The 23,126-nt window shown below is 44.9% G+C and overlaps 1 protein-coding gene across 3 annotated transcripts in view; it reads left to right on the top strand.

Moving 5' to 3' along the window:
• Positions 1-23,126, top strand: part of COBL (cordon-bleu WH2 repeat protein) — a 237,006-nt gene that overhangs the window by 119,926 nt on the left and 93,954 nt on the right. For all 3 annotated transcript variants that reach the window (XM_064160737.1, XM_064160736.1, XM_064160739.1), the window contains exon 9: positions 20,909-21,047. In XM_064160737.1, the coding sequence (XP_064016807.1) occupies positions 20,909-21,047 (139 nt within the window). The remainder of the gene's footprint in view (positions 1-20,908; positions 21,048-23,126) is intronic.

The following is a 23,126-nucleotide window of genomic DNA, read 5'->3' on the forward strand; positions in this document are numbered from 1 at the left end:
CATGCTTGCTGCATTATGGGAGCCATCCACTTAGACCAGGTAACATCAGTTGTGTGATGTGGTGATGACCTTTCCTTTAAATGTCCAGTTCGTAATCTGGGAGCCAAAAGAAGATGAGAGTCTGTAACAATTACTCCAGAAGCAGGTTTTACTCCTTCATAAGCAGCAAGGATCTCTTTCTCCGTTGGCGTATAGTTTGCTTCTGACCCTCTATATCCTCTACTCCAGAAACCAAGTGGTCGGCTGCATGTTTCTCCTGGGGCTCTTTGCTATAGGCACCAGGTTGGACCATTATCACTCACAGCTGTGTAGAGAATGTTCTTTATGTCTGGACCGGTTCAGACAGATCCCAAACCCATTGCATGAACTACTTCCTCCTTTATCTGATCAAAGGCTGCTTGTTGTTCAGGTCCCCACCTAAAGTTGTTCCTCTTTCGAGTCACATCATACAAAGGTTTTACAATTTGGCTGTACCCAGAGATGTGCAGCCTCCAAAATCCAACTGTTCCTAAGAAAGATAACGTATCCTTCTTGTTCGTGGGATTTGCCATGGCAGAAACTTTGTTTGTCACATCCATTGGAATGTGGTGCTGACCATCTTGCCAGCGAATTCCCAGGAACTGGATCTCTCTAGCAGGTCCTTTCACCTTGTCTCGCTTTATGGCGAGACCTGCCTTCAGCAGAATGTCAATTACTTTGTTGCCTTTCTCAAAAACTTCTTGTGCTGTGTTCCCCCAGACAATGATGTCATCAATGAACTGCAGGTGCTCTGGAGCTCCACCTTTCTCCAGTGCATCACGGATCACCGCATGACAGATCATTGAGCTGTGCTTCCAGACATAAATCTCTTGATGCTTATCCATTGTTGCCATTCTGTGGCCTATCCCTAGAATGTTCACCTCTCCCCTGTCTGAGCTAGAAATCTTTCTCAAACAACCACACCATCGATTCTTGAAGGAAGCCGTCCTGATTCTATAAAGGGCAAAGTCATTACACTCCTAAATAACCCACAGTACAAATCAGAGGAATCCTGGGGAATGAGTAAACAGCCTGCACCTATAGTGGTGGAATGCTGCAACAGCTTTGGAGTATTTGTGGGTCCATGTTCCTGATATAGAGTTCTGTGTTTCTGTGATTATGATATTAAGAAATTACCTGGAAAAAATATAGTAAAATTAGAAAGTGAGTTACCCAGATAGCAGAAACAAAGGCTGAGTATGAGGAATGACTGTTGAAAGACCTTATGAGATTGAGTGCTGGCGGGAGAAAGCAAGTACAAATCTACATAGTTTAGTGTGAAGTGATATACATTGAAGAGAGCAATAAGGTCTCTCCTCAGCCTCCTCTTCTCCAGACTAAATAATCCAAATCCCCTCAGCCATTCTTTGTAAGACTTCTTCTCTAAACCTTTCACCAGCTTCATTTCCCTTCTCTGAATGACTCAATGTCTTTCTTGTAGTGAGGGTCCCAAAAATGAGCACAGTATCCAACATGTGACCTCACCAGTGCTGAGTACTGGGGCACAGTCACTTCCCTTCTCCTCCTGGTCACACTATTTCTCTTGCAGGCCACGATGACCTTCTTGGCCACCTGAACAAACTGCTGCCTCATGTTCATCTGTCAACCAGCACCCATAAGTACTTTTCCACCAGGAAACTTGCCAGCCACTCTTCTCCAAGCCTGTAGTGTTGCATGGGATTGTTGCGACCCAAGGGCAGAACCTGGCACTTGGCTTTGTTAAACCTCATACTTTGTTCCATCTCTTCAACCTGTCCAGATCTCCTTGCAGAGCTTCCCAGCCCTCAAGCAGATCAATACTACCACCCAATTTAGTGTTGTCTTGCAAACTTATTGAGGTTGCACTTAATTCCATCGTCCAGACCATTGATAGTAAGGAGAACTGTCCTCAACACTGAGCCCTGCAGAACACCACTAGTGACTGACTACCAACTGCATTTAACTCTATTCGCCACCAGTCTTTGAGCCCAGCCATCCAGCCAGTTCTTAACCCAGCAAACCATGCACCCATCTAAGCTATAAGCAGCCAGTCTCTCCGGGAAAATACTGTAGGAAACATTGTCAAAGGCTTTACTAAAGTCCAGATAAGCAACATCCACAGCCTTTCCTTCATCCACTAAGTGGATCACCTTTTTGTTAGAAGGAGATCAGGTTTGTTAAGCAAGGCCTGTGCTGAATGAGCCTGATCATCTGGTTGCCCTTCATGTGCTGCATAATGGCACATGCTCCATGACCTTCCCTGGCATTGAGGTCAGACTGACAGGTGTGTAGTTCATTGGGTCCTCCTTCTGGCCCTTCTTGTAGATGGACATCATGTTTGCCAATATCTTGTCAGCTGGGACCTTCCTGCTTATCCAGGACTGCTGATAAATGGTGGAAAGTAGCTTGGTGAGCTCTTCCAACAGCTCCCTCAGTACCTTTGTGTGTATGCCTTTTCACCCCATAGACTTGTGGATGTGTTAGTGGTGCAGCAAGTCACTAATTATCTCCTTCTGGACTATGGGGGGTTCATTCTTTTCCCCATCGCTATCTTCCAGCTGAGGGGTCTGGGTTTCAAACAACTGGTATTACTACTAAAGGCTGAGGCAAAGAAGGTACTATGTACCTCAGCCTTTTCCCAATCATTGAATTGTAGAAACACAGAAAGGTTTGGATTGTAAAGGACCTGAAAGATTATGTATTTCCAACCCCTCTGCCATGGGCAGGGACACCTCCCATTCGATCAGGTTGCTCAAAGCCCCATCCATCTTGACCCTGAACACTTCCAGGGAAGGGGCATCCCTAGCTTCTCTGGGCAACCTGTTCCAGTGTCACCACTTTCTCAGTAAAGAATTTCATCCTTGTATGTGGTCTAAATCTACTGTCTTTCAATTTGAAACTGCTATCCTTCATCCTGTCACTGTGATCCCTGATAAAGATCTTTCCTGAAGGCCCCCTGTAAGTACTGGAAGGCTGCTGTAAGATCTCTCTGGAGCTGTATCTAGGCTTGATTATGCAAACTCACTCTGTCTGTCCTCATAGTGGAAGTGCTTCTGCCTTCTGATCATCTTCGCGACTCTCTGCTAAACCTACTTGAGCAGATCCATGTCCTTCTTATGCTGAAGTCACCAGAGCTGAGTGCAGTACTCTAGGTGAGGTCTCATGAGAGCAGAGTAGAGGGTGAGAATTAATTCACTCAACCTGCTGGCCATCCTTCTCACGATGAAGCCCAAGATGCAATTGGCTTTCAGGTCTGTGAGTGCACATTGCTGGGTCATACTCAATTTTTCATCCATCAACACCCCCAAGTCCTCTACATGGCTTCTGTCAGTCGATTCTCTGCCCAGCCTGTCTTTGTGCTTCATATTGCCTCAATCCAGGTGCAGGACCATGCACTTGGCCTTGTTTAACTTCATGAGTGTGCACACTCTTAAGAGGTGGCCTGAGAGTCCACCTCTTAAGCCTGTCGAAGTCCCTCTGGATGGCATCTCTTCCCTCCAGCATGTAAACAGCACCACACAGGTTCATACTGACTGCAATTTTGAGTGTGACCATCCAGCCAGCTCCTTATCCATCAAATGGACTGGTCTGTGCATCATATCCATGTCTCTCCAGTTTAGAGACAAGGATGATGTGTGGGACAGTGTCAAATGCTTTGCACAACTCCAGGTAGGTGACGTTCATTTCCCTTATCTGCCAATGCTGTCACGCTGTTGTAGAAGGCTAACAAAATTGTCAGACACAATTTGCCCTTAGTTAAACCATGTTGGTTTTCAATAGTCACCTCATTTTCCATGTGCACTGGCACAGTTTTCGGAAGGATCTTCTCCATGCTCTTGCTAGGCAGATAGGTGAGGCTGTCTGGCCTGTAGTTGCCTAGGTCTTCCTTCCCCCCCCTCCACCTTTTATACATGGCATTTATGTTTCTCCTTTTCAACTCCGGATTATCTCTTATGAGTGATTGATCTTTTATGGAGTGCTGCTTTTCTGGATTTGTCCACATTTGCCCAAAGGATTGCATTGATATTCTTCAAGAGGAGTGTGTAAGGATGGATCTTTCTATAATGACTTCCAGTGAATTCCCTTGTGTTGAAAAAGCCATGTACAAACTGTTGTCCTTTACATATGTTAAGTTTTATGGAAATAATCATCCTTGTAACTAGTCATAAATCTGAGAAGTTTTATCTGTTTAATATTTGCACTGGAGATGAACCTAGCTACTGCTATCCTATTGCACAGTCCATTGCCAAGATGTACTGTAACCAATAAGCAGAAAGAAAAGTGAGTAGTAAAAGAGAGGTCTGTGGTCCCTAAAATGTCCTACACAGCAGTAAATTGCTAAGAAATTAGAACACAGAATAATTAATTTCCAATTTGAAGGTGATTTATTCATTTTCCCTGAAGAGCTTTAAACGTGGCATTCTGTTAGCTGAGTGAGAAGTATTCAGACTTGTTCTTTTTGTGGCTGACAAAACAATGATCAAATGGCAAACATGAAACCAGCTAGATAATATTTGCTATGCAGTCTGGATGCCTAATGTAGCTGAATAAGTGTACTCTAGTTTGGATAATTGATGCAGGACCGAATTTAAAGAAAGAGAGAAAAGTGCAATGATGGCTGAAGGCATAACTTGCTGTCATGTAAAGCATCACATTTAGGCAGGCTCAAAAAAAAAGCTGCTAGTGAAAGGAAGTAATTTTAATTTCTTTTATGAGAAAAATAACTTTGAAAATTAGTTCTGCTATATGCATGCTTAATCAAGCACATTAATTCTCTTAAAGTAGTTATCAAAGGCTACAGCTAGATGATAGATGCACTGTAGTGACTACTTTCTCAGTATCTTCAGAGTACCAGTAAAGGTTATATTACATTTTAATATATTACAAAATTTTCTTGATAAATCTAAAGAAGTTCAATAGTTTCATTCCAAAGTGCCACCCATCCCCTTTAGAGCTCCTAATGCACAGTTTTGTGTTGCTGCACATGTATTTACTAGCAGCGTGTGTCCAATTTTATTAACAAAATTTCAGAAAGTGTCTTTGTTTTAGTATTTAATATACATCACATCATAATTATGCAAGAATGGCAGATTCGTTTGTCAGGAGCATTTCTGATTTAAGATAGCAGTTAATAAAATAGATACACAACAACCCCAAGCAGCACTACAGGCTGGGAACAGAGTGGCTGAGAGCAGCCAGGCAGAGAGGGCCCTGGGGGTGCTGGTAGAGAGTAGCTGAAGATGAGCCAGCAGTGTGCCCAGGTAGCCAGGAGAGACAACGGCATCCTGGCCTGGCTCAGGAACAGTGTGGCCAGCAGGATAAGGGAGGTTCTTGTGCCCCTGTGCTCAGCACTGGTCAGGTGTCAAGGTCCAGAGGAGCAGAGATGAACAGTATCTCTGTCCAGAGGAGCAAGATCAGTTCTTATGGATTTCTGTGTTGTGACATTAAGGTGCAAACGAGACCAGAGATCACCATGAAACTATTTATTAAAGGGTAAGGGTGGGCAAAACAGAGGGAGAGAGGGGAGAAGGGGGAGAGAGAGGGATAAAGAGAACGATGGAAAAGGAGCAGGGAAGAAAAAAAGCTGTGATCATATTACCCTCAGTCGCAGATGGAGGGGAGAGAGAGAGACGGGTGCGTGGCCCAGGGATGATCTTCTGTGGAGTTTGTCAGTTTCTTCAGGTGGTGCAGCTCTGGTGGTCTGCTGGTGGTCTGTCCTCGGTGGTCCGGTAGAGGTGCCACTGGTAGTCTGCTGGGAGTGCCACTGATGGTCCGGTGGAAGTGCACTGGTGGTCTGCTGGGAATGCCACACTTTGGCAGGCCTTTCTCCTGCCTTTTTATACAGTTTTTCTGCTCAGTGTCCAGCTGCAGCTCCCCAGGGCATCATCCTGTGCATTCTCATGCATTCGCAGGGGTCCGGCACCACCGGGGGGAGGGCCTCCGCCCCCTCCCTGGCTGCACCTGTCCATACCCTGAATAAACAGAAACCTTTTCCCTTGTGGGTAGCTGAGATAAGATGTAGGCCTCTTGGGCATTCCAGCCAGGCTGAGCTCCAGGAGTTTCGAAGGTGTTGTCTGTTGATTTGCATCCCTGAGCTTTGGGCCAAGCACGGAGTCTGAGTCCCAGAAGTAACAAGATTAAGGAGAGACAATGCAATCTTTATCTTTGGTGATTAAGGAGAGATGATGCAATCTTTATCTTTGTTGATGAAGGAGAGAGAGGATTTAGACTCTCACATCAGGCCACACCTTGAGTGCTGTGTCCAGTTCTGGGCTCCTCAATTCAAGAGAGATGTTGAGGTGCTGGAAGGTGTCCAGAGAAGGGCAATGAAGCTGGGGAGGGGCCTGGAGCACAGCCCTGTGAGGAGAGGCTGAGGGAGCTGGGGGGGTGCAGCCTGCAGAAGAGGAGGCTCAGGGCAGAGCTCATTGCTGTCTACAAGTACCTGAAGGGAGGCTGTAGCCAGGTGGGGTTGGTTTCTTCTCCCAGGCAATCTGCAACAGAACAAGGGGACACAGCCTCAAGTTGTGCCAGGGGAGTTCTAGGCTGGATGTTATGAGGGAGTTGTTGGCAGAGAGAGTGACTGGCATTGGAATGGGCTGCCCAGGGAGGTGGTGGAGTCACCATCCCTGGAGGTGTTGAAGCCAAGCCTGGCTGAGGCACTTAGTGCCATGGTCTGGTTGATTGGCTAGGGCTGGGTGCTAGGTTGGCCTGGATGAGCTCGGAGGTCTCTTCCAACCTGCTTGATTCTACAATTCTAGGAAGGACCAAAAGAATGATCCAGGGAACTACAGGCCTCTCAGTCTGACCTTGGCGACAGGAAAGGTTTTGGATTAGATCATCCTTGTGTGGCATGTACAAGGCAACAAGGTGGTCAGGCCCAGTTTTCATGGGTTTATGAAAGCAGGTCTTGCCTGACTGATCTCCTTCTACAATAAGGTGACCTGTGTACTGGATGAGGGAAAGGCCATGGACATTGTCTACCTGGACTTTAGTAAAGCCTTCCACTGTTTCACACAACATTCTTCTCCAGAAACTCATGGCACAAGGCTTGGATAAGTGGACTCCACACTGGATCAAAACTGGGGGCTGTATGGCGGGGCCCAAAGAGTGTTGGTGAACAGAGTTACGTCCTCGAGTTGTGTCCCCCAGGGTTCAGTACTGGGCCTGTCCTGTTTAATATATTCTTTAATTATCTGTGTGAGGGAATTGAATGCACCCTCAGTAAGTTTGCATGGTTGGTTGACTCTATAAGAATCTGTATCCTTTTACTTTTTGCAAGTAAAAATACTTCTTAAGAGTTGAGTCTTTGAATTGCATGCAAGAAAATTGTTGGAACAGTCTGTTTTGCCAACATCAGTAGTGTTTTCATCTTTTGTAACAGTCCTGTTACTTCTGGGTATGAGTTCGCGGATTACCTGCCAACTCTTTCTGAACAGACTATGCTAGCTGCATTGTGAATAGTACCACAGCTTAGCGTCTGGTGAGATCATGATAGTATCACTTGACCTCCACATGTAGTCCCTTGTCAAGCACTTCATTGAAAACTGGCAAGACATCAGGGCCCGAACATACTGTTCTGTGCAGCCCCGAATTTTGGCAGGCTTGCAACATTTAGTGAGTGAACTTCATCTGCATTGCAAGTCACAGACAAATAGGACAGGCTGATGTCATCGTAAGTTTAGCTCTCTTTAAAGAGAAAGTATGTGTGCAGTAGCTATTAGGCTCTGTTGGGTGAGGTGTTTAGGGGAAATTGGTAGATAAAGATCGTTTTAAGCTGCAAGGCTTCTGAAGGCCTGGCATTCAGGAAGAAATGAAAAATTGCCCTAATGCCCTGCTTCATTTAGAATGTGTAATGAAAATTTGAAGGTGGTTTTTACCTTTTTTGTTCATTTTTTAGTAGCAAAACTATTTGCAGTTGTTTAAAAATGTTATTTTAAAGTGTTTTTGAGGTTTTCTCTCCCTCCCCCAAATGAAGACATAAATGAGGAGGCTTATATTGTATTCAAAGAAACAGAGGAAGCTCCATCCTTTGCCAAAGCAAACATCCTCAGGCTTGTGTAGTCTCCATGTTTCAATGCATGTGAAAATATTTGGTGTTGCAGACTGACTTCCTTGGGTGGAAATAATATTGCAGCAAGTAATGAGATTTTGCAAAAGAAGGAAATCACGGTTCTGTTAGTAATTTAACATCTCACATTTGTTTGTGGATAGTTTCCTGTCTGACACATTTAGCTGAAGGAGGTAAAGTGTTTAAAGAGGATTAGAACAACATTAATTTTTGCCTGCCCTTGACCATGACATTTCACAAAGGGTATGTGCAGTGAAAAGAGATGGAAAAAGGAGCTTGGCCCTTCACCTCGCGGTAGCTTCCTTGTCTGAACTTGTTTTCTGTCACCAGTCATCTGAACACTGAAGGCCATCCTTGGCTTTTCTCTTCTTTATTTTCGGGATAAAAGAGCACCAGAGCCTAGCAGTTTCTGTAAAATCCAATAATGCTAAACTTTGTCGTTTATTGAGATGTTTTTGCAGTCACAGCTTGTTTTTTTTATAATGAATACTAAATTTCTTTACAAAGCCTTTAATACACCAGAATTAGAAAATGTGATAAAAATTATTTCAAGCAGCATAAAAGTAGACAAAATTGTAAATATTTGGTGGCATTTCATTAAAATACTAATCACAGAATCTGAGGATGGTAAGAGTTGGAAGTGACCTCTGGAAATCATCTGGGCCAAACCCTGTGCCAAAGGAGGTTCGTGTAGATCAGGTTGCACAGGAACGTGTCCAGGTGGGTGTTTAAGTTCTCCACCTCTCTGGACAGTTTGTTCCAGTGCTCTGTTGCCTCAAAGGTAAAGGTGTTTTAGAAAAGCAATGCAGTTTGTACTCTAGTTATAAGCCTGACTTGCCACTTAACACAGTGTCCAAACACCTCCAGCAGCAGGGCATGAGTATGGCTGGAACTCAGCCATCACATGGAGCAGACACAGAAGGAAGCATGTTGCAAAGAGCTTCAAAGTCAGGAGGATACAGAGCAGTGTTATACCAAACATGCTTGTCCTGCTTTGAGATGTAATTGATGCTCAACTGTGGATTTGAACTCACGCTGGCAGTAGCTCAACAGTCTCTCACCTCTGTTGCCTGTGATTCAAGCTGTTGGGTCTGGTCGTTCCAAAGGTCGTTCTTGCTATCCCAGCCTCCTTATTTCTATGACTCACTGAAAACCTGCTTTTACGTTTATTATGGAATCCAATGCTAAGTCATCAAGATCTGCAGAATTAGAACGCCTGGAGAAACTGCTAGCTAATTTCTAAAGTATAGTTCTTTCTGTGCAATTTGTCTCAATTACATGGTTTTCAGGTAAAATCCAATTTAACACTGCTTTTGCATGTCAGATTTGTTTTGTATCATTGTGTTTTTCAAGATACAGTTGCATTGCTTGGAAGGCATTTTAAGTAACCCTCACAAATGCATTCTGCAACATAAGGACATGTATCAACCTAGGCTGGGGACTGAGCTGCTGGAGAGGGAAAGGGGAGAAGGACCTGGGAGTCCTGGTGAATGGCCATGAACCAGCAGTGTGCTCTTGTGGCCAGGAGGGCCAGTGCCATTCTGGGATGGATTAGAAGGGCTGTGGTTAGTAGGTTGATAAAGGTTCTCCTGCCCCTCTGCTCTGCCTTGGTGAGGCCTCATTTGGAGTACTGTGTCCAGTTCTGGGCCCCCCAGCCCGAGAAGGACAGGGAGCTGCTTGAGAGAGTGCCGAGCCACAGAAATGATTAAGGAAGTTGAACATCTGTTATGAGGAGAGCCTGAGGGTGCTGGGGCTGTGCTGCTGGGAGAGGAGGAGACTGAGAGGTGACCTCAGCAATGGTTATCAATATGTGCAGGGTGAGTGCCAGGAGGCTGGAGCCAGGCTCTGCTGGGTGATGCCCAGTGCCAGGAGAAGGGGCAGTGGGTGTGTGATGGTTTGGGGGTTACCCCGCCCCCCCACACTTTTGAATTTGCCCCAGCTAACTCAGCCGGACCCTGGGAATATAGATGAAGCAAATTATTTACAGCTAGCAGAATTTACAAGCAGCTATTTACAATATATACACTTATATACAGTTATATACAATTATATACAGAAATATACAAAGGATAAACAATACAAAAGCACAACTCCCCTCCCAGAAACCAAGGTCCCCAGGAGGGGCTCTCAAACCACCCCAACACCTCCCCCCGGCCCTCTCAACCTTACCCCAGTTCTCAGGAAGAAAAGAGGTGCAGCCAAGAGGTTAGGGAGCAGGGTTAGTAGGAGCAGGGTTAATGAGATGTGACCAGGTCTAAGGCAAAAGCAAGAGTGAGAAACAAAATGGAGAAAAAGTCTTTCTTCTTCCCAGAGTTCTCAGCGTGACTATGAGAGAAGTTGACATCAATTGTTTTTCATTTCACTGCCCCTTATCTAGTTCTTCTACCAAAACATTCCAGCTTGCTTCAAACTAGCACAATCCACCCCTGTCTACTTCGCTCAGAGTATCGCTGAGAGTTATCCAATCTAATCTAAACCAATATTTACACTAAAACAATATATATACAAGTTCAGTTCACACTTCAATCAGATGTAGGTGATTCAAAAGCTCAGAACAGGGACTCCCAGGTGATGTTGGGTTCGTGCTCACGTACTGTAGATTCTATCGTAGATTCTCTCAGTGTTGGGCGCCGATGTTACCTAGAACAGAAAACTCCTAACAACTTAAATTTAAACTCTCTCAGCTAAGGTTAGATTTCTCTGTGGAATACACTGGATTTCACCATTCTCCTGCATTACCCAGTAGGTATGACCAGGACCTTCAGCAGATACCACCCCTCGGACAGGTTTCCCTTCTCCCGAAGGAGAAAATACCCAAACAGTTTTCCCTAACAGATTCTTCTCACGTACAACAGGAACTTTATCACCGTCTACTGTTTGGACCAAATCTGATTGTGCAGGTCCTGCTCTGTTTACTGAACCTCTACTATTTACCAACCAGGTAGCTTGTGCTAAATGTTTGTCCCAGTTTTTCAGAGTTCCACCCCCCATGGCTTTTAGGGTGGTTTTCAGCAAACCATTGTAGCGTTCAATCTTCCCTGAAGCTGGTGCATAGTAGGGTATGTGATAGATCCATTCAATACCATGCTCTTTGGCCCAGTTTTTCACAAGATTATTCTTGAAATGTGTGCCATTGTCTGACTCAATTCTCTCTGGAGTTCCATGTCTCCACAAGATTTGTCTCTCCAAACCAACAATGGTGTTACGTGCAGTAGCATGTGGAACTGGATAGGTTTCCAACCATCCAGTGCTGGCTTCTACCATCGTTAGCACATACTGCTTGCCAGAACGAGATCGAGGTAAAGTGATGTAGTCAATCTGCCAGGCTTCACCATATCTGTACTTTGACCATCTCTCACCATACCATAAGGGCTTAATTCGCTTAGCCTGCTTAATAGCAGCACAAATGTCACAGTCATAGATGACTTGGGTGATAGCGTCCATGGACAAGTCAATTGACCTATCGCGAGCCCATCGGTATGTTCCATCTCTGCCTTGATGTCCAGATGAGTCATGGGCCCACCGAGCTAAGAACAGTTCACCTCGGTGTTTCCAATCAAGGTCAATGTCAAGTTCAGAGTTGGTATCAACTTGAGCAATCTTAGCAGCTTGATCTGCCTTCTGGTTATGTTGATGTTCCTCAGTGGCTCTGCTCTTAGGCATGTGTGCATCTACGTGCCGCACCTTCACTGGAATTTTCTCCAGCCGTGCATCAATGTCCTGCCATAGATCAGCACACCAAATAGGCTTTCCTTTCCTCTGCCAACCATTCTTCTTCCAGTCCTTTAGCCAACCCCATAGAGCATTGGCTACCATCCACGAGTCGGTGTAGAGGTAAAGGATAGGCCAATTCTCACGTTCAGCCACATCAAGAGCAAGTTGAACAGCTTTTACCTCAGCGAACTGACTGGATTCTCCTTCGCCATCTTTCGTTTCGGTAACTCTCCTGGTTGGACTCCAAACCGCTGACTTCCATAATCGCTTGTTCCCAACAAGACGACAGGAACCATCTGTGAACAAAGCATAGTTCTTTTCCTGATCAGAGAGATCACCATAGGGAGGAGCTTCCTCAGCACGAGTTACTTTCTCCTCCGGAGGTTTGGAACAGTCTGTGCCTTCTGGCCAGTTGGTGATCACCTCCACCAGACCAGGTCGGTCAAGATTACCCATTCGTGCTCGTTGGGTTATCAAAGCCATCCATTTAGACCAGGTTGCATCTGTGGCATGATGAGGTGATGAACCTTTGCCTTTGAACATCCAGTTAAGAACTGGCAGTCTAGGAGCTAAAAGCAATTGTGACTCAGTTCCAATCACTTCAGAAGCTGCTTTCACTCCCTCATAGGCTGCTAGAATCTCTTTCTCAGTTGCAGTGTAATTTGTCTCTGAACCTCTGTAACAACGTCCCCAGAAACCAAGTGGACGACCACGTGTCTCATTTGGAGCTCTCTGCCAAAGACTCCAAGTTGGACCATTGTCACTGGCAGCCGTGTACAGAATGTTTTTAATGTCCGGACCAGATCTCACAGGTCCTAAGCCCACTGCATGGACTACTTCTCGTTTGATCTGATCAAAGGCTGCTTGTTGTTCAGGTCCCCACTCGAAATTGTTTTTCTTACGAGTCACATCATGCAGAGGTTTGACAATCTGACTGAAACCAGGAATGTGTAGTCTCCAAAATCCCACCACACCAAGGAAAGAAAGTGTGTCCTTCTTACTGGTGGGAACTGCCATGGTAGAGACTTTGTTGATCACATCCTGAGGAATGTAACGGCGACCATCCTGCCACCGCACTCCCAGAAACTGAATTTCTCTGGCAGATCCTTTGACCTTGTCTCTCTTAATGGCAAAACCTGCTTGCAACAGAATGTCAATGATTTTGTTACCTTTCTCGAAGACTTCCTTAGCAGTTTGGCCCCACACAATGATGTCGTCGATGTACTGGATGTGCTCTGGAGCTTTACCTTTCTCCAGTGCATTGTGGATGACTGAGTGACAGATGGTTGAGCTGTGTTTCCACCCCTGAGGCAAACGATTGAACTGGTACTGGATTCCTCTCCAGGTGAATGCAAACTGAGGCCTGCACTCCTTTGCTATGGGAATAGAGAAGAAAGCATTAGCAATGTCTATGGTTGCATACCATTTAGCCTCCTTCGATTCCAGCTCGTACTGGAGTTCCAGCATGTCTGGCACAGCTGCACTCATGGGTGGTGTCACCTCGTTGAGGGCACGAAAGTCAACTGTCAGTCTCCAGTCGCCCGTAGGTTTACGCACAGGCCAGATGGGACTGTTGAAAGGTGAATGAGCTTTCTCGATGACAGCCTGACTCTCCAGTTGACGAATCAGCTGATGAATGGGCAACAAAGAGTCACGGTTAGTTCTGTACTGCCTATGATGAACAGTTTGAGTTGCAATTGGCACTTCCAGGTCCTCTATGTCATGATGTCCCACAACTGCAGATTCATCTGAAAGTTCAGGTCTAACAGACAATTTCAATTTATCATCCTCAATCTCTACAGATGCTATTCCAAAAGCCCATTTGTGACCCTTAGGATCTTTGAAACAACCTTGTCTCAAAAAGTCAATTCCCAGAATGCAAGGCGCATCAGGACCAGTTACAATAGTATGTGTCTTCCACTCTTTACCAGTTAAACTGATCTCAGCTTGTACCTTAGTTAACTCTTGAGATCCACCAGTGATTCCAAAGATAGATATGGACTCTGTCCCTTTGCAATTAGATGGCAATAAAGTACACTGAGCACCTGTGTCAACTAAAGCCCTGTATTTCCGAACTCTTGAACTGCCAGGCCACCTAATGAACACATTCCAATAGATTCGGTTCTCTCCACTATCCCTTTCCTCCTCCTGGCTGGAGGCAGGGCACCCCTAATGCTGAACATGGCATGTAGGGTGTACACAGTGATTGGTGTTGTTGCGAGAGGAACTGCAACTGTTGGAACAATTGCAGTTGCTCTCGGGAGCTGAAGAAGTGACAGCTACTTTCCTGGCATTATTGCCTCTGTTTCTGCCACTCTGCAGATCCCTGACCCTCTTTGAAAGAGCTGAAGTAGGTTTACCATCCCATTTGTTCATGTTCTCACCGTATGTGTCACGCAGAAGTATCCACAGTGACGCACGTGATTGCTGCTGTCTGGGTGGAATTTGTCTCCTCCTGGGCTGGAATTGCCTTGCAGGAGGTGGGCGTCTGTTCCTGACCGCAGAAACATGCACCCATTCAGATGATGCAGGAATGGTATCCTTTACCAGATTGGTAATGTTTTTGAGATCCTCCTTCAGTTCTTTCATGCTCTCCTTGATGCCATCTCTAATACCATCTTTAAGCTCTGTAGTCATAGTCTTTATGGCACAGATTATACCAGAATGTGACAAGCTGTCCTCTATCTGCCTGAGCTGGTCAGTGAATTCACCAACAGTGAAAGATCTTCCATTATCACTCCTTGATAGAAACTTACTGGCCAAAATGTTAGCATAGGATGAAGGAGCAAGCTTAATCAGCTTCTTCATGAGACCTGTTCCCAAAGGAATATCGTCAGGCTCATGAGTGCCATGATCTCCATAAAGCACTTCCTTCACAGCAAACTCCTTCAGAAGCTTAATTCCCTGCTCAACGGTGTTCCACTTCTTGGCAGCCCATGGCAAATCATCTCGGGAAGGATATCTCATAGCCACAGCCAACAAAAGGCGTGTCCACAAGCTAACCCTACCAAGAGGACTTGCTAGGTGTTTGTCCACTCCACTCTCCTTAGTGAGTGGTCCCAGCTGCTTGGCAGACTTATCTCCTACCTGCAGGGCATTAGCACCAATGCCACGGCATCTCACTAGCCAGCTTAGGATTGGCTCACCTGATTCCCTTGTGTATTCCTTCCTAACTTCCCTGACCTCTCTGAGTGGATCCTTGGAACCCTGGATGTCATCTTCCTCCTCCTCTTCCTGTTGTTCTGGTGGTGCCGGGCCTAACACAATCTTCCTCATAGCATTCCTAAACTCATGGGAACCATCCTCTCTCTTGGCAGCTAACCTCACAGCGCTCCTCTCACTTGAGTATTGTTGTCTCAGCACATCTACAAGGTCTCGCAGACTAACTGTCTCCTCCTCCTCTTCTCCTTGCTGCTGATCACCAGAGGTCCCATCTCTTACATCCTCCTGCGAACCACTCTTTGTCTTAGCTTTTGCCTTAGCAGGTGCCAGAAGGGCCTGAGCAGCAACAGACTTGGATGTGTCTGCTGGAGGATTTGAATCTTTAGGAGTCTGACTTGGAGCATTTGAATTATTAGGGGTCTGACTTGGAGCTTGTGAGTTCAAATCTGCCTTGCTTTTAACAGGAGGATTTTGGTTCTGGTCTGCTGGCTGGGGGTTTGAATTGGCTGAGCTGGTGTCATTAGGATTTGGACTGACTGGGCTAGCATTACCAGCACTAGTGGGATTGTTTGCCTGTCCTCCTGGGATGCCTGCCAACCCTGATGTGTTATCATTTTTGCTAGGGACATTCTGATTTTGGGTATCTGCCTGTGCTCCTGAGGCTCCTGCTAAACTCTGCGGCTTGTTTTGGTTATCCTTATCATTGTTTACGTTAGCGGTGGGAACATTGGCCATGTTCCCAGCACTTGGAGAAGGAGGGGCAGAGGCTGGCAAGGGGGAAGACGATGACTGTGTTCCCTTGTTTTGCTGTGAAAGAGACTGCTTCTGAGACACAGAATTTTTCCTAGCTCTTACAGAAGCTGGTTTTGAATTTTTCACCAATAATGCCAAAATTAATATGAATATTAAAATCATGAGGCAAATATTAAAAATTGTGAGAAGAAAAACAGTTTTACAAGAGCATGTGCCTAGGCAAACAGTTGGAATTCCTGTCTTAGGCTGAATAACTCTCATTAGAGCCATATTTAAAGCAGAATTTCCATTGATTGTCACATTATTGACCAGAGCTCCTGTAATGTCCTTGGTAATATTCTCAGAGATATTAAAACCAGCATAACCAAGAATAAAATCACCCCAGCTCCAGAACATATCTGAAACCTTAGCTTTAGCCTTATTATAAGCCAGATCAATGAAATAAGCAACAATTTGACCTTTTAACCAACTAAATGTCAAGAAAACAAAACCAGACCAGAGCAATGCACCAACCAAATACAATAGCTGCTTGATTAGCTTCATCTTAATTCCCAGAGCTAATTTCCACTCACTGAAATATCTAGCCCCACGTTGGGCGCCAATTAAAAAAATGTGATGGTTTGGGGGTTACCCCGCCCCCCCACACTTTTGTATTTGCCCCAGCTAACTCAGACGGACCCTGGGAATATAGATGAAGCAAATTATTTACAGCTAGCAGAATTTACAAGCAGCTATTTACAATATATACACTTATATACAGTTATATACAATTATATACAGAAATATACAAAGGATAAACAATACAAAAGCACAACTCCCCTCCCAGAAACCAAGGTCCCCAGGAGGGGCTCTCAAACCACCCCAACACCTCCCCCCGGCCCTCTCAACCTTACCCCAGTTCTCAGGAAGAAAAGAGGTGCAGCCAAGAGGTTAGGGAGCAGGGTTAGTAGGAGCAGGGTTAATGAGATGTGACCAGGTCTAAGGCAAAAGCAAGAGTGAGAAACAAAATGGAGAAAAAGTCTTTCTTCTTCCCAGAGTTCTCAGCGTGACTATGAGAGAAGTTGACATCAATTGTTTTTCATTTCACTGCCCCTTATCTAGTTCTTCTACCAAAACATTCCAGCTTGCTTCAAACTAGCACAGGGTGGAAGCCAAGGCATAGAAGGTGCCATGTGAACCTGAGGAAGAATTTTTTCCCTGTGATGGTTGACAGAGAACTGGAACAGGCTGCCCAAGGAGATTGTGGAGTCTTCTTCTCTGGAGATAATCGAGAACTGTCTGCATGTGTTCCTGTGTGATCTGCTCTGGGTGATGATCCTGCTCTGGCAGGGGGGCTGGACCAGATGAGCATTGGAGGTTCCTTCCAGCCCCTGACATTCTGTGATTCTATGTTTCTGTGACATGATATGGGAAACATTAGACTTCTGTCTTTGAATGCTGTTTGTAATGTACTTGTGAATTAAACATTTGGTTTTTAATGAAATGAAAAAGGGTGCTACCCAATAAGGGAACAAGGCACAGAAGTTCAGTGATGAATAGAAAATTTAATACAGAGAGACTTAATATGGTGAGGCTTCTGAATTGCTCATGTGCCCAGTTTCTTTGAGAACTACCTGATTTTTTTTTGCCAGTGTATGTCAGTGAAAAACATGATGTATGGCCTATTCAGGAAATACTACACATGAGTAAATGTTGTTTATGCACATTAATGTTCAGTTGGGACATCTTGTGGTTTCTAATGCTAGACACGTTGAAGCATCTGTTGCCCTATGAAAATGCAGAATGGGCTGGATAGAGTAACTTTTATATCATCAGCTTAAGTGGACAGATTTATGTCTCTGCTCTGAGGCTACATTTATCTCCCTGTTTTTCCTAGAATGGCTTCTCTTGGATCAAAACATTTTCTTATCAATTGCTTTAAATAATGTGCAAAAATCATAGCAAGATATTCCTAGAACTTTTAAGCCACAAATTTTGTTTCATACCAACTTACTACTTGTCTTTCATACAATGCAATAAAGGATCAGTGCAGTTATGATTTTATGAAGAGTTTAAAACTGGTTTGTAAAATGTGTATCTTCTAGAGCTTTTTGTAAAATGGCTCTTAATTAGTTCAAGATTTCTTAAATGTCTTTGTGAAGGGGAGTTGAGATGGTCCCACACATTGTTTAGGATAATACTCCTGTTTGTTCAGTTACAAGTCTCAGTGGATCATGTTAAAGCACTTGTGTAATTCAGTAGGTATTCTGATTCTGTACAGTGTCATCACCAGCAGATGTATCAGAGTCAGGATAGCTTAGATCAGAGTCTGTGTCTAGTCAGTGTTAGATGATGGAAACCAGTTTGTATTCAGGGTATACCTGCATAGTCCTTTTTATTTCTAAAAATAACATCCACAGTTTGGCCACAACAACCCCAAGCAGTGCTACAGGCTGGGGAAAGAGTGGCTGAGAGCAGCCAGGCAGAGCGGGACCTGGGGATGCTGGTAGACAATAGCTGAACATGAGCCAGCAGTGTGCCCAGGTGGGCAGCAGAGCCAATGGCATGAGGAACAGTGTGGCCAGTAGGACAAGGGAGGCTATTCTGCCCCTGTGCTCACAACTGCTCAGGCCACACCTTGAGTGCTGTGTCCACTTCTGGGCTCAAGAGAGATGTTGAGGTGCTGGAACATATCCAGGGAAAGGCAACAAAGCTGGTGAGGGGCCTGGAGCACAGCTCTGTGAGAAGAGACTGAGGGAGCTGGGGGTGTGCAGCCTGCAGAAGAGGAGGCTCAGGGCAGACCTCATTGCTGTCTGCAGCTGCCTGAAGGGAGGCTGTAGCCAGGTGGGGTTGGTGTCTTCTCCCAGGCAATCTGCAACAGAACAAGAGGACACAGCCTCAAGTTGTGCCAGGGCAGATCTAGGCTGGATGTTAGAAGAAGGTTCTTCACAGAGAAGACAGGGAAGTAAGACCAGGACACCTTTCTTTCCCACACTCCATACCCTTCATCTTTCAGAAGCTGTTTGCTGTGAAGCTGCAGCTCATCCTGGCTAGCATGCTCTGTGTCCAGTCTAGTCAGTACCCTAGGCATAGGAAGTTTCATATGAATGTGAGAGGGAATGTTTTCCCTGAGGATGACTGAATCCTGGATCAGGCTGTCCGGGGAGGTTGTGGAGTCTCCCTCTCTGGAGACATTCAAGACCTGCCTGAATGCGTTCGTGTGTGATCTGGCATAGGAGATCCTGCTCTGGCAGGGCTGTCGGACTGGAGGAGCTTTGGAGGTCTGCTGACATTCTGTGAAGTTTCTCCACATGCAGGATGCAGTTTCAGAGGAAGAGTTGGAAGTTGTCCAATTGTCATGTAGCATGGCATTCTCAAGGGTGGGAACTGAATGCTTGTGTTTTATAACCTGAGACCTTTCTGAGTGCTTTTAAAAAGGAAGGCTAAGTGAGGAAGGCTCTATTCATGTCCTGCTCCTTACAAAATTCGTTGATTCTCAGTTTTCACTCAGCATAGGAGAGGACATCTATAAATGACTGCCTTTCTGTCAATATTTTGAGCAGTGTGAAGATTCTTTGTTCGAAGAAATCTTCCACAGCAAACATATTTTAGGCATTCGTTAATGCTCTGGATTAAAGAAAGATGTTTATGATTAGTGTTCAGGCCTTTGAAAGAATAGAAAACCACCAGGCACTTCTGTATATTAGGCAGCTGTAGCTATGAGGAGTATCAGGGCAGACATAGCAGGAATCCCCTTACTCTTTTTAACATCTCACCTCAGATCTGAAGAATTAACCAGGTTGGAAAAGACGTCTAGGATCACCGAGTCCAACCTATCACCTAACCCTTCTAATTAACTAACCCATGGCACCAAGTACCTCATGAAGCCTCCTTTTATTAAACACCTCCAGGGATGGCGATTCCACCACCTCCCCAGGCAGCCCTTTCCAATGCCAATCACTTTTTCCATAAATTCCTTCCTAACATCCAGCCTGAACCTGCCCTGGCACAGCTTGAGACTGTGTCCTCTTGTTCTGTTGCTGGGTGCCTGAGAGAAGAGCCCAACCCCACTTGGCTACAGCCTCCCTTCAGGCAGTTGTAGACAGCAATGAGGTCTGCCCTAAGCCTTCTCTTCTGCAGGCTGCACACCCCCAGCTCCCTCAGCCTCTCCTCACAGGGCTGTACTCCAGGCCCCTCACCAGCTTCATCGCCCTTCTCTGGACACCTTCCAGCACCTCAACATCTCTCTTGAATTGAGGAGCCCAGAAGTGGACACAGCACTCAAGGTGTGGCCTGACCAGTGCTGAGTACAGGGGCAGAATAACCTCCCTTGTCCTACTGGCCACACTGTTCCTGATACAGGCCAGGATGCCATTGGCTCTCTTGGCCACCTGGGCACACTGCTGGCTCATGTTCAGCTACTATCTACCAGCACCCTCAGGTCCCTCTCTGCCTGGCTGCTCTCAGCCACTCTGTCCCCAGCCTGTAGCACTGCTTGGAGCTGTTATGGCCAAAGGGCAGAACCTGGCTCTTAGCCTTACTAAAACTCATGCTGTTGGACTGTGCCCATCTGTCCAGCCTGTCCAGGTCCCTCTACAGTGCCCTCCTGCCCTCTGACAGATCCACACTTGCTCCCTACTTGGTGTTGTCTGCAAAATCACTGATGCTGGACTCAATCCTCTTGTCCAGATCATCAGTGAAGGTATTAAATCTGCAGATTTATCACGTGAGCTACACGGAGATTGAGCTGGCTATTTCTGAGGTGGGAAAAAGGTGCTGAGATTGGTTCAGGAGCCTTCTGGGCAATCCTACTGTTTCAGGAGCGATTTTGTATTTCTGTATTACTTTTAACTTGTATGAAACTGTAAATATCTGTGTATATATCTGCTTATAAGTTGTGGTAAGCTGTAAGTATAAAGCTTCATTCCTTAACTTCCAGCCGACTGAGTCTAGTCTGGTGAAACTGGGGTGGGAGGGGAGGGGGAGTGAGGCAATTCCCAAACCACAACAAGTTGTGTTTCTGTTACGATGCTCCTCTGCTCTTCTTCTCCTCTCCCTTCTCAAGTGAGATATTACTATACTTCTGATCAGTCATTTTAATCTCCTGTTGTCACTATAAATGTTCGCTGTCAATATCGACTTTGTTGAGAAATTAGGTCACAGGACAATGACACTTTTTTGTTACTGGCAATTTACAGCACCAGCAAAGCACTGCTTGTTTTTCAACTTTGCTAGATTTCAAAAGGACCATCCCTAAATGATTTACAGAAAAAGAAGAGACGTGCTCCACTCCCACCACCTGCATCTGCTCCATCCACTCCTGCCATGCCAAACAGGACAGAAGAGAGGGAAGACAAGAGGAAGAGCACAATGGGTGAGAGGTGTTCTTTTCTCCTATGTAATCCTGTGCATGTGCCTTCAGTGCTCGCTGTTTGAAGTTTCCTTAATTCTGTTATGCTGTGAGTTTGGGAAATGTTGTAACTTGGGAGAGGATCATGCCTGCAGAATCAAAGTCTGGAAATCAGTATTTATATATGACTCTTTTTTCAGAGGACTGCAGAGTAGTAAAGAGTAGATATGCTTCAGATGATTTCAATATTTGATACATCTGAGTGCTGGTATCTAAAGGCACTATTCTAAGTCTTTACGGTCATGGTGGTGTTGCAAATCAATGGCAATAGTAGATGGAAATGCTAGTAAATAGAGATAGGTCAGACAGTGTTGAATACATTTGAAGCTGTAGCAGCTGAAGTGGTCAAGCTAGTTCTGTATCTCCTCACTTGCTAAATTCAGAAGACATTCTCTCCTCCTGTAGTCCTCAAAGAGTTTGATATCGACTGACCATACTCAGAGTTTTTCTTTTTTGTTCAGTCTTCTGTTTTACTGTAAATGAATCTGCTGAGTCTTCAGTAGAAGAAAAGAACTGGTGCTCTCAAAGGAATGCTGCATATAGCTAGAGACAACTAAAGGAACTCCATCTTTCAGCTATATGTGACATTTGCTCTCACAAAAGAAGACTGAATACTTTCTCCCAAACCTCTTTTGTTATTCAACTGCTAGCTTACTCAGATCAGTGGAAGTTTTGCCCGAGTGGAGGACCCCAAGATTACACTTTTAGCAAGCAAAGTCATTTTAATGTGGGTAAAGATATGAGATAATGACCCTGCATACTAGAATTAATCTTCCAGTACATTAAGAGAGTCATTCTTCAAGTGCCATAATGCACTCAGTGCGCCTCAGTTTGTGCCTTTGACCTCATGTTTCATAAAATGCCTAAGACATACAGATATGACATCCTGTCATACATAATTGCTTACATTACAAATGCCTCACAGTTTAGAAGGAAACCTTTTGGCTTTGCTCCAACATTTATTTTCAGTAAATGCTTCACATTTAATGCCTCAGCATTTATGTAGCAGCAGGAGTCCATTATCTCATGGCATGTATGACTCTATTGACATCTCTTATTTAAGCCTTCTAAGGGGAATGTTATTGCAATGCCAAGTAAGACAGGAGTTTTCGGCAGATTGGCTTCCTTTTAACCATTGCACATGTCAAAGTCAGTCACTCGTCATGCTTTGCCCTACTTCTGGCCACTTATTCGTGACATTTGATGCTTTAGCTCTTTGTAAGTGTTCACGTTATTTTGTATCAACGTTTGGAATGTTACAGATGAAATAAAGCAGAGCAGAGCCACTTCTGGTCCAGTCAGTACTGTACACATGAATGCTAGCTGGCCAGTCTCTGCTGATGTAAGATTCTGTAGTGTTATTTACTTCAATGAAGCCTTACTATTTTACACAAAGAACTCATTCCACAGTAGCCCTGTTTTCAGTGCTTTTCATTTTCTGATCCTTTCTTGAATGAATGGGTTCATTAACAACAGAAAATGTTAGAGCAAGAGAGGATGGCTAAAACAGTCTTTCTCCAAGGCCTCTGCAAGAAAATGATGAGAAAGCACATATGGCTCTGAAAGCGGAAGAGAAAATCTGTGAAAAAGCAAGAGTGTATTGGAGGGAAAAATGTGCTGTGAGAAACAGGTAGCTTTATGATGGAAAAAGGATTGAAGCTGCCTATGTTGGCACTTCAGTACCAGGTCAAGGGTTGGACTTTGGATCTTTGAAGTCTCTCCAACTAGGTGGATTCTGTGATGTTCCTCCCAAGGTAGCTGCATGAATCAAAGCAAAAGATCCTGTTGGAGATATTCTCAAACTGGCAAATTCACTTCAGTATTCAGTATTGCACCACTTATTGTTACCCCAAAGTATTGTGCCCAGTTTTCTTAAAGCTATAAAAAATGGTCTGCAAGTTTTCCAGCATTAAATTGTCTTGAACTTTTTTTCCTCCCTCCCAGTGCTACTTCCCTTCTCAACAGCACCAGAGCATGAGCCTAAGAATATAGGAATGGTCAGTCTGGATCAGAGCACAGGTCCATCTCTGCCAGCATCTGCCC

Source organism: Pogoniulus pusillus, chromosome 21 (assembly GCF_015220805.1).
Source record: "Pogoniulus pusillus isolate bPogPus1 chromosome 21, bPogPus1.pri, whole genome shotgun sequence".
In the NCBI taxonomy this organism is placed as follows: domain Eukaryota; kingdom Metazoa; phylum Chordata; class Aves; order Piciformes; family Lybiidae; genus Pogoniulus; species Pogoniulus pusillus.